This window comes from Bos indicus, chromosome 16 (assembly GCF_029378745.1).
Source record: "Bos indicus isolate NIAB-ARS_2022 breed Sahiwal x Tharparkar chromosome 16, NIAB-ARS_B.indTharparkar_mat_pri_1.0, whole genome shotgun sequence".
NCBI classification, from domain to species: Eukaryota; Metazoa; Chordata; class Mammalia; order Artiodactyla; family Bovidae; genus Bos; species Bos indicus.
This window is the reverse complement of record NC_091775.1, coordinates 65,491,199-65,503,501: the sequence shown is the minus strand read 5'-3', so window position 1 is coordinate 65,503,501 and position 12,303 is coordinate 65,491,199. Positions and strand designations below refer to the sequence as shown.

The following is a 12,303-nucleotide window of genomic DNA, read 5'->3' as shown; positions in this document are numbered from 1 at the left end:
ACTCACAATGGATTAAAGACTTACGTGTGAAAGCTTAAACTGTAAAACTACTAGAAGAAAACACAGGGGGAAAGCTTCTTGACATTAATCTTGGCTATAATTTTATGTTTGTGACACCAAAAGTGCAGGCATCAAAAATAAAAATAGACAAGTGGACCTGTATCAAACAGGAGCACAACAAAAGAAAAAGGGTAAAAAAACAACCTACAGGACGGCAAGAAATATTTGCAAACAACATATCTGATAAGGGATTAATGTCCAAAATGTATACGGAACTTATACAACTTGACAGCAAAAACTAAAACAAAACATTCTGACTTAAAAAAAGGAGGGGGGGCAAAAGACCTGAAGAGACTTTTCTCAAAAGACATACAAATGATCAACACGTATATGAAAAGGTGCTCAAGCATTATTCATCATCATGGAAATGCAAATCAAAACCACAGTGAGATATCACCTCACACCTGTTAGGATGGCTATCAAAATGGCAAAAGATAACAAGTGTTGATGAAAATGGGGAAAAGAGAAACATCATCTGCTGTTGGTGGGAATGCAATCTGATACAGCCATTATAAGAAGGCAGTACAGTGGTTCCTCAAAAAATTAAAAATAGAACTACCACATGATCCAGCAATCCCACCTCTGGATATTCATCCAAAAGTATCAGAGTCAGGATTTCAAAGCGATACCTGTACTCCCTTACATTCATTGCAGAATTATCATCACAACAGTGATGATATGGAAATAACCTAAATGTCCATCGGCAAATGAATGGTTAAAGAATGTGGTATATACATGCAATGGAATATTATTCAGCCTTTAAAAAGGAAACCCTGCCATCTGCCAGAACATGGATGAATCTGGAGGGCATTATGTTAAAAGAAATGAACTAAATACAGAAAGACAAACACTGCTTACACATGTGAGATGACTGATATGTTAATATTCTTTAATATGATTATTTCACAATGTACAAGAACATCAAAAGATCAAGTTATATATACTAAATATACACAATTTTTTTTGTCAGTTACACCTCACTAGACCTGTCTTAAAAACTGACTGCCTAATTGGGATTGCCTATTTCTCAAATTACCCTAAAATGCAATTGGTCAATATACTAGTGGATAGAGGCTCATTTTTACGGTAATATTTTTAAATGGAATATCATTTATTGAGATCAAATAAAAGGTAAACTTAGAGGATCAACTTTTGGTTTTATATTTACCAGTTCATTGAGTTAGGAGGTGAAAATAGAGGCAGGAAGTAGGGACACAAAGGCAAGACCAGTGGCCAATGATGTGGAAGGAATGGGATTCAATAGAGTGAACAAGCATCAACGAAAGAAACTCTCACTGAAAATTAGCTAGCTGAGGAGGCAATGAATACGCTTGAGACCCATAAAAGGCACAAAAATCAACATGAAATATTTAAGCTAGAAGGAGCTCTCAAGAGGAGGAGAAGGGAAAGGACTGTTGCTGTTGTGGAGACTGGAAGCTTGACCATAAAAAACAAAACTGGGTGGTGATGCTGCTGCAGGAAGCCTTCTGGGTGCTTCCATCATCCCTGACAGTTATTTTTAGCACAGTGTATACATACATATATTTTAACATAGTATACATGCTTTGGTCACCTAATAAGAAGAACTGACTCACAGGGAAAGACCCTGATGCTGGGAAAGATTGAAGGCTGAAGAAGAAGGGAACGACTGAGGATGAGATGGTTGGATGGCATCACCGACTCAATGCACATGAGTTTGAGCAAACTCCAGGAGTTGGTGACAGACAGGGAAGCCTGGCGTGCTGCAGTCCATGGGGTCGCAAAGAGTCGGACATGACTGAGCGACTGAACTGATACATGCTGAAGGACTTTGGGTGGCAACTAATGGAAATACGTAACAGTGATCACCACGCAGTCCTTCAAGCGGGCTGAGGAAGAGGATTGTGAGAATAATGAGAGTGAGCACAATGACTCATGACTGTCAACACATAAAGTGTCCTAGGAGACGGTGTGGAGATGGAGGGGGTGGAGGGGAAGCAAGGGGAGGGACGAGGTGCTCTTGCAGCTCATCCAGGGGCAAAGCTTGTCTTAACACTGGAGGCGACCACAAACGTATCAATAGCAAGAGTATCCCAGGGAATGTGTAAGAGAAGGGAAACTGCTAGCACGTAGTAACCCAGGTTGGACAGAAGTATAGAGCTCCTCCCTGCTCCAGGGGCAGCGGGGCTATTAGTAGAAAGCGCCTCCCTTTGGGGAAGTCAAGTCTCTGCTCCCTTCGCAGGGGCCTCCCTCTCACAGAAGGCAGAGCCTCCCAAGGAGGGGCTCTGGCACCACCACAGGTAAAGAAACCAACAGACGTTGCCCACATCCCAAGACCGGCTCCTATTTTAGATCAGAACAAAGGCTCTGAGCTCAGAATTTGATGCTCACAGCCAGAAGGAGAAAAAAACCCAGCATGTTCACTTAAACAGTAAGATATTACGCTTTTATCCAGAATGGAATATGCATTCATGTATATTTTCATCTTCGGAACAGGTGGTTTGAAATGCAAATAAAGTAATAAGTGTCAGAGCCGTATCCTAGCAGTAGCTACTTTGCAAACGTTACCATGGCACCAATTCAACAGTGTTTTTAGACACAGCCACACCTCGGCAAGGTCTTTCTAACTCGGGACAGCCAAGTTCAAAGGAACTAACGGACGCAAACTGCAAAAAGAGTTCCGAACCGATACAGGAGGTGAATCTTAACAACACAGTTGGCCTCTGAAACGACTACTTGAAACAGGGCATGAGACTTGAAGGGGGAAAGAGAGGAAATGGACCAACTCCTAGAACACCTGGAATGTGATCCGAGCGTGGAGACAAAATGATGGTAATTATAACTGCTAACACTTGTTTTTAGCTGCTAACAGATTGCGCACAGATTGGGAAGGGCAGACTCCATTTTCCAACTACTCCGGTGCAAACTGTGCTTTACCAGTACTCACTAAATCCTGGCTCAGTGAAGGGAAAGCAGACTGTCCTCGTGTATGGATCATCGGTGTTAAACTAAGGAAGGCTATCCTCCCACAGCCGTAGCCCAGGGGGCCACTCACAAGGAGTGGAGACCGGGAGCTGGGTTCTGCAGCTCTCCACTTCCTACCACCAGGAGATCTGCTCAGCTGAGGGCGGCATGCATTTATTTCTCAAGTGCGGACAAAGCAGAAGGAAGAGAACTGGGGGATGGGGACGCAGGATGGTGGGGAAACAAGTCTTAGCCAACTCGGCCTGTGAACCAATCAAGGTTCCTGAGGTAGTCCAGGGGCTGAACAGGGCAGGTCTCAAGCTGGTTAGGGGAAAAGGAAAGGCCAGATACCAAAAGTTAACACAAGACGGTCTGTCCTCAGCGGCAAATGGCTGATATAAACCACAAATCCAGTGAGAGTTCAAAGCGGGGGGAATTCTTTCCTGCTTCCCCTTCAGATAAGGGTGATTAAAGATCTTCTGAAAAAGTGAAGACGTACCAATAGGGAGCCACGGTTGGTTGGCCCTGAAAGCCATCAGCAACAATGAGGCTCCAAACTCCCATCATTACCTATAAAAGCCACTAGTCTTCAAGATCCCCTTTAAGACAGTAATGATGCATCATTCGTGGCTAAGATAGCCTAGCGGAGGGATGCAAAGGAAGGATGCTTAGAAAAGCAATCAGGACTTTCCATACCACCTTTATCTTGAAAACCCAAAGATTCCTCCTTACCAGAAGGGTAATTCTGGGAGTATTACATACGGAGATCTCCATACCCTCTTCCGCCCCAAAAAAGTAAAGGCAGAAAAGGGCCTCTTGGTACTGCTTCCGTAACGTTTTAGCCAAATCAATCCGTAAATTTTCTGTGGGTGAGTAGACATTGTAATTTGAGTTATAACCTGGATATCGGGTGTACCACCCAACGGCAGACCACACTCAGCGCACAACATTCAAAAGAAAGTGAGACTTTGGGCTTGGTTTTGGCAAGTTTTGATATTCTTAGGTCCAGTCTCATGTGTAAGGCTGAGAGAGGCACAGACCCAAGGAGAAAACAATGCTCAGGATCAAGCAGGAGACGGTGTCAGGTTCTAGGTGATCGGTCCATTGCCAAGGGTTAATCAGGGGAAGAGTCAGGATCCCAAGGAAAACCTTCACACGGTGTAAGAAGCCTTGGAGCAGGAAAATATAGCACTAAGGAGCCATCTGAGGCAAACACCTAATCCTATGGACCAAGTGTCAGAAGTCAGGAGAAATCTGGAATTTGATGCATATGTGGTGCCCAGAGTCAGTGCAGAGACATCAGCCATTAGGCTAATGGTGACATGAGTAAAGTCACATCCCACCAACAGCTGGACGGATGCTCCTAAAGTATTTTCTGCCCAGGAAGGGATTAGTAAAGGACCTCTGCAGGTTTCGGCCTGGAGATCAGGCCGTTTCAAATACAGCAATGACTGAGGGGACCTGGGTTGAGAAGACAGAAGTTGATCAGACTGCTTCTATAGGAGAGGCTGGAATAAACACTTTTGAAGTGATAAATTTCGAAAAGTGAGAAATTAACTTTGTTGCAATGGTCAGTTTGTCCTTTTCAAATTTTCTGCTTTATCCATTTTGTTGCCTGGACAAAGTGGTAAATGTAAAAAACATACATAGTAGAAGAAACTATGGGGAATCCTTAAACTCCTCTTTGATGCAGAAGTCTTTCCTAAATACAATAGTAAAAAAAAAATCATAATATTAATTAGACCACATAAAATATAAAATTTGGTTCAATTAAAAATACCATCAGCATAATTAAAAGGCTCTATAAAGCAGGTAAAATATTAACAAAAAATATGACAGCTAATGCTCTTGATACATAAGTTACTGCAAACAAACCTCAAACAAAAAGTGGTAAAGAATCATACATCTTTCACAGAAGAATAAATACTACAGATCAATAAGCATGTAAAAAGGTACTACGTTTTCACCAGGAATGAAAAGGTACAAAATATAACCATAAAGAGATACTGATGTTCACTTCTTAAACTGACAAAGGGCATATTAATAATAAAACTGGGAGAGTTTCTTTTGTACAAACACATAATAGTTGCAAAATAAAGTTACTTTAAAATGTTTCTATATTATAATGCCCTTGGTTGCTGCTTGAGAACAATAATACTGAAGGAATATTTTTGTAAAGGAAAAATCATTACTTAAAATTTCAACTTTGAGGGCTTTACATCCACGACATTATTTATTTGCAATATCCTAAAGGATCATATTTGCTCTCTAGAACAGGAAAGTTTCCAAAATGCTCTAACAAGACCCACCTACTGGAGATAAAACTCTCAAATATCAATGAATGAGGGTCCACAGCCCATAGAACACTCAAGCATTCCTTCTCCAAGAAGTCTCTACCACTAAATAAAATAGATCCCAAGGTCTTAGTCCCTGCTAAAGGATAGCCACCTCCTACTTATGGCCAATGATTTGAAGAAATAGGTGATTTTACATGCAAGCACACTCAAAACCTCCATACAGTATATTAGATACTTTCATAGTCAGCAAGAAACAAAGAAGAACAATATTATGAACAAAATGTAAAACCCTTGCTGTGTCTTTGGACTCTAATAAATCAGAACCAACTATACAACCTGGGGGATTCATACTATTACTACTGAGCTAAAATGTCACTTCAGTTCAGTTCAGTCGCTCAGTCATGTCCAACTCTTCGCGACCCCATGGACTGCAGCATGCAAGGCCTCCCTGTCCATCACCAACTCCTGGAGTTTACCAAAACTGATTCCATTGAGTCAGTGATGCCATCCAACCATCTCACCCTCTGTCATCCCCTTCTTCTCCCACCTTCAATCTTTCCCAGTATCAGGGTCTTTTCCAATGAGTCAGCTCTTCGCATCAGGTGGCCAAAATAATGGAGTTTCAGCTTCAACATATAAACACTCAGGACTGATCTCCTTTAGGATGGACTGGTTGGATCTCCTTGCAGTCCAAGGGACTCTCAAGAGTCTTCTCCAACACCACAGTTCAAAAAGCGTCAATTCTTCGGCACTCAGCTTTCCAACTCTCACATCCATACACGACTCCTGGAAAAACCATAGCTTTGACTAGATGGACCTTTGTTGACAAAGTAATGTCTCTGCTTTTTAATATGCTGTCTAGGTTGGTCATAACTTTACTTCCAAGGAGTAAGCGTCTTTTAATTTCATGGCTACAGTCACCATCTGCAGTGATTTTGGAGCCCCAGAAAATAAAGTCTGCCACTGTTTCCACTGTTTCCCCATCTATTTCCCATGAAGTGATAGGACTGGATGCCATGATCTTCGTTTTCTGAATGTTGAGCTTTAAGTCAACTTTTTCACTCTCCTCTTTCACTTTCATCAAGAGACTCTTTAGTTCTTCACTTTCTGCCATAAGGGTGGTGTCATCTGCATATCTGAGGTTATTGATATTTCTCCCGGCAATCTTGATTCCAGCTTGTGCTTCTTCCAGCCCAGCGTTTCTCATGATGTACTCTGCATGTAAGTTAAATAAGCAGGGTGACAATATACAGCCTTGACGTACTCCTTTCCCAATTTGGAACCAGTCTGTTGTTCCATGTCCAGTTCTAACTGTTGCTTCCTGACCTGCATACAGATTTCTCAAGAGGCAGGTCAGGTGGTCTGGTATTCCCATCTCTTTCAGAATTTTCCACAGTTTATTGTGATCCACACAGTCAAAGACTTTGGCATCGTCAGTAAAGCAGAAGTAGATGTTTTTCTGGAACTCCCTTGCTTTTTTGATGATCCAGTGGATGTTGGCAATTTGATCTCTGGTTCCTCTGCCTTTTCTAAAACCAGGTTAAACATCTGGAAGTTCACAGTTCACATACTGTTGAAGCCTTGCTTGGAGAATTTTGAGCATTACTTTGCCAGCATGTGAGATGACTGCAATTGTGCAGTAGTTTGAACATTCTTTGGCATTGCCTTTCTTAGGGACTGAAATGAAAACTGACCTTTTCCAGTCCTGTGGCCACTGATGAGTTTTCCAAACTTGCTGGCATATTGACTGCAGCACTTTCACAGCATCATCTTTCAGGATTTGAAATAGCTCAACTGGAATTCCATCACCTCCACTAGCTTTGTTCATAGTGATGCTTTCTAAGGCCCACTTGACTTCACATTCCAGGATGTCTGGCTCTAGTGTGGAGTGATCACACCATTGTGATTATCTTGGTCATGAAGATTTTTTTGTACAGTTCTTCTTTGTATTCTTGCCACCTCTTCTTAATATCTTCTGCTTCTGTTAGGTCCATACCATTTCTGTACTTTATTGAGCCCATCTTTGCATGAAATGTTCCCTTGGTATCTCTAATTTTCTTGAAGAGATCTCTAGTCTTTCCCATTCTGTTGTTTTCCTCTATTTCTTTGCACTGATCACTGACAAAGGCTGTCTTATCTTCCATTGCTATTCTTTGGAACTCTGCATTCAAATGGGTATATCGTTCCTTTTCTCCTTTGCTTTTTGCTTCTCTTCTTTTCACAGCTATTTGTAAGGCCTCCTCAGACAGCCATTTTGCTTTCTTGCATTTCTTTTTCTTCAGGATGGTCTTGATCCCTGTCTCCTGTACAATGTCACAAACCTCTATCCATAGTTCCTCAGGCACTCTATATGATCTAGTTCCTTAAATCTATTTCTCACTTCCACTGTATAATCGTAAGGGATTTGATTTAGGTCATACCTGAAAGGTCGTGGTTTTCCCTACTTTCTTCAATTTAAGTCTGAATTTTGCAATAAGGATGTCATGATCTGAGCCACAGCCAGCTCCTGGTATTGTATTTTCTGACTGTATAAAGCTTCTCCAACTTTGGGTGCAAAGAATACAATCAATCTGATTTTGGTGTTGACCATCTGGTGAAGTCCATGTGTAGAGTCTTCTCTTGTGTTGTTGGAAGAGGGTGTTTGCTATGACCAGTGTGTTCTCTTGGCAAAACTCTATGAGCCTTTGCCCTTCTTCATTCTGTACTCCAAGGCCAAATTTGCCTGTTACTTCAGGTGTTTCTTGACTTCCTAACTTTTGCATTCCAGTCCCCTATAATGGAAAGGACATCTTTTTTGGGTGTTAGTTTTAAAAGGTGTTGTAGGTCTTCATAGAACTGTTCAGCTTCTTCAGCATTACTGGTAGGGGCATAGACTTGGATTACCATGCTATTGAATGGTTTGCCTTGGAAACAAACAGAAATCATTCTGTCATTTTGAGATTGCATCCAAGTACTGCATTTCAGACTCTTGTGTTGACTATGATGGCTACTCCATTTCTAGTAGTAGATATAATGATCATCTGAGCTAAATTCACCCATTCCAGTCCATTTTAGTTCGCTGATTCCTAAAATGTCGACGTTCACTCTTGCCATCTCTAATATGTACTGAGTACTTAATATGTATCAGGCACATAATAAAGCATTTTTTATTTATTCCATCATTCAATCCACAAGATAATCTTGCGAGGCAGGTTCTATTCTTATCCTCATTTCACAAAAAAAAAGAAAAAAAAAAGAAGCTGTGGCTCCCAGATGTTCTATAACTTGCCAAAAGTAACAAAGCTGGTAATGGGCAGAGCCCAGATTTGAAATAAGGCAATCTGTTTCTAGAACTTGCACTGTTAACCCATTTGTTCTTCTGCCTCAGATTCTATCAAACAGACAAAGATGTTCTTGTGTCTTTCCCTTCTGTCTCCTCCCCCAGCATTTGTCTAATTCTCAGGATTAGTATCTTGAACTTTCACTATGGGTATACAGTAAAGCACTATCTTTTAGAGTCAAAAGATGTTACCATGGTTATTGTGCTACTTCCTCTAAAGAAAAATATGACTCGGCAAATTAAAGCGCTGTGTTTCATTTTTCCTGCACTGGTTTTATATGTCATTTCTCTTCTTTGTTTAGGGTTGCAGCTAGAAGACAATAAAACTAACAATGGAGCCCTTATATGAGGAATACTTGGCCAATCACGGAACGATAGTAAAACCTTATTACTGGCTGAGTTTCTCTCTCGATTGCTCTAATTGTCCTTACCATATTCGGACAGGTGAAGAAGCAAGAGTTCCCTACACAGAATTTTATCAGATTTTTGGATTCCCTTATGGGCCAACATATCCTCCAACGAAACACCTCACGTTCTATGAGCTAAAAACTTCTTCTGGAAGCCTGGTGCAAAAGGGTCATGCTAGCAGCTGCACTGGGAATGATACCCACCCAGAATCAATGTTATTTGAGGTGAACGGTTACTTTGACTCGGCCATACACAATAACGACTGCATCCGGCATATTATTCTGTACTCCAGCAACTCCCCGTGCAATGAAGCTAACCACTGCTGCATCAGCAAAATGTATACCTTCCTGGCAAAGTATCCAGACATCACTCTTAGTGTTTACTTTTCTCAGCTCTATCACACAGAGGCTGAATTTCCTGCCTCGCCATGGAACCGCGAAGCTCTCCGGAGCCTGGCCAGTTTATGGCCACAGGTCACTTTGAGCCCGATAAGTGGTGGGATATGGTATTCTCTCCTCAGCAACTTTGTGAGTGGTGTCCAGGGAGCAAGTGTTTTCCAGCCCATTTTAACCGGGAGAGCTCTGGCGGACAGGCACAACGCGCATGAAATCAATGCCATAACGGGGGTGAAACCGTACTTCACCGATGTTCTTCTCCAGGCAGAAGAGAATCCGGACGTAAAAGTTCAGGCAGCTTTGGAGGGCCACCCCCTAAACAGTGTCTTTCCCAGGCAGTCTTTTCAAGTGACAAGCGGACAGCTGCAACCCAATCTGACCCTTGACCCCAGGGTTCCTGTCGTATTCGTGCTGGTGCCTTATAGAGACCTACCACCAATCCATGTAGGACCAAGCCCACATAAACCCAGGAATATCATAAGGCATTTAAATGTGCCTCAAATATCATTCCAGGAAACCGGTGATCTCAGAAAGTCTCCCATTGGCATGCCAGTGGAGAGAGTAGAAATCACAGGACAGTTTGCAAGTAGCAAAGAAGCAGATGAAAAGAAGAAGAAGAAAGCAAAAAACTAAAATTTGCATTCTGACAACTGGTCAGGAGACCAAACTACTACCAGAGGACTTTGATAGGCAGCAGAAATCTGGAAACTTTCTCTCTCAGGTCTGATTCAAGACAGAGATAAACCGACACACTCAAAGCAAAACATGAATTATTTATTATCTCGACTATTACAAGGCTACATTATTTCTAAAATAATCCAAGATGTTTCCATAAACAACTTGTTCTCTCTCCTTTCCTTTGAAAGTGACAGTAGCAAAATGGAGCCATTAGTAACTTGCTAATATTCTGATGTGGATAAGAAAATGTCATTATTCTACACTACCCACATCATCTTTCCACTAAAAAAGCCCATGGACTTTTAGCTTCCTAAATTTGTTTTGGTATAAAAAATTTACTGCAAAATTGGAAAACAGCCTGAGTTACTGACATTAAGTGCTGCTTGCAAAAGCAAACCAGTGATTTTCCATTAATTGTTAACTGTGGACAGAAGATTTTCGGCAGCTCATTTCCTTTTTTATCTAAAGCGGTTCAAAATAGTTTGTGGGGAGAAAAGTTCTTTTGCTAATTGATTAGCTATAGCTACCAAAATTGACTTTTGAAACCAGTCACCTGCTCAGTTTGATCTTTCTTTCCAGAGCAGATGATAAAGGTGGGATAATATATGAGAGTCTCCAAAAGGCCTTCCATCACACACCACATAAAATCCAAGCCACTCTTACTGGCTTTCAAGGTTCCTCCTCTACCTTCCTGCCACCCTGTTGCATCAGCAAGAGTATCAGTTCCTGGAGGTCATACACTGTCTCTCCTCTTTGGTTTTCCCTTAGTGTTTAGCACAGTATTCAGACAAAAGGTGGAGAGGAAGTCTGTGAATCTCCGCTTCAGTAACTTAACCAATTACCACTCCCCAACATTCCTTTTCCATTCCAGCCAAGCAACTGCTTAGCCATACTGCAATGAATATCTTTTTTTTTTGTTAGGATCCATTCTCCCTTTTTCTAATATAGCTTCCCAAAGCATAATTTGTTTTACTTCCCCTTTTCTGACCCCTTCTCTTAAAATCTTGTTCCAAACACACTTCTAAGAAGTGCTCCTTGACTAATCCTCTGAGCATGTACATTAAAGTGCTTTGTTTATGTTTAATTATATTTGCTGCCTCACTTCCCTCTTAGAAATGCATTACAAGAAAAATGTGCATTCATTTGTAACTTACTACTCAGTATGTTCTTAATATGTGTAAAAATTAATTCTAAGCTAGTAAGACAGTTTTGCCACTGGAAGAAAAAACTTAAAGCACATAATACCCCATGCAGAAGGAGGAAGGGAAAGTAGAAGTTAAGGGGAGAAAGAAAAGAAAAATGTTTAGAGAAGAAATCTCTATTGCAATTAAAATAAACACAAAATTTTAAAAGGAATTTGTACTGTTAACTTGAAATTTTTAATAGATTTATTAGAATATAATTATATTTTGGGTATACAGTAATTATTATTTAAAGAGGTACTGTTGAAGTTTATTATTAGTTTACATATGTTTACAGTCTGGGATGTAGAGTTTAAATAAAAAAGACCCCAGCATATGAGAAATTCAAGAGCTCTGATCATTATAAAAGAAGATAGATCAGGTAGGTGACTCAGCTAATAACATCAGCAAGTCTGAAGGACCTGGGGACCCAGCTCTGAATCTTCCTGCCTTATGGGATCCTCCAAAAAAAAAAATAGATTCAATTAATTACTATGAAATCTGTCTCCAAAGTGGTCAAGAAGACTACAGCATCAGTCAGGATACAAAGGATCCAGTTAGAAACATAGAGTGAAATCTATAATGGATTTGTATTTCAAATGTGAGCCTGGCTATCACAGTATGTAACAAAGGGGGAAATGCTGCCATAGAAAAGAAAGGAGCACTCGACAGTTAAATTTTTGTACTGGTTAGATAAGACTGGGGGGTAGAAAGAAGAATGTTACTGACAGATCATGAGTCCAGGCCAAGAGTCAAGCTTTAGACAAGGAACTGTTAAAACTGCATAAGGGAGACTCTGGAGAGTCTCTTGGACAGCAAGGAGATCAAACCAGTCAATTCCAAAGGAAATCAGCCACCGAATATTCATTGGAAGGACTGGTACTGAAGCTGAAGCTCTAATACTTTGGCCACCTGATGCAAAGAATCAATTCATTGGAAAAGACCCTGTTGCTGGGAAAGATTGAGGGCAAGAGGAGAAGGGGGTGGCCAAGGATGAGATGGTTGGATGGCATCACTGACTC

The 12,303-nt window shown here is 41.0% G+C and overlaps 2 protein-coding genes across 3 annotated transcripts in view; one reads left to right on the top strand and one right to left on the bottom strand.

Annotated features, from left to right (window-relative positions):
* RGL1 (ral guanine nucleotide dissociation stimulator like 1) overlaps nt 1-12,303 on the bottom strand; it is a 277,865-nt gene that overhangs the window by 255,917 nt on the left and 9,645 nt on the right. The window lies entirely within an intron of this gene.
* On the top strand, nt 2,625-11,456 carry APOBEC4 (apolipoprotein B mRNA editing enzyme catalytic polypeptide like 4). The gene is made up of 2 exons (XM_070768558.1): nt 2,625-2,871; nt 8,922-11,456. Exon 2 carries the CDS (start codon nt 8,952-8,954, stop codon nt 10,053-10,055), a length of 1,104 nt encoding a protein of 367 aa, XP_070624659.1. The 5' UTR covers nt 2,625-2,871; nt 8,922-8,951; the 3' UTR covers nt 10,056-11,456.

Bases quoted from the DNA above. Each gene is read 5' to 3' on its own strand.
- APOBEC4 (XM_070768558.1), top strand. From the start codon at position 8,952: ATGGAGCCCTTATATGAGGAATACTTGGCCAATCACGGAACGATAGTA.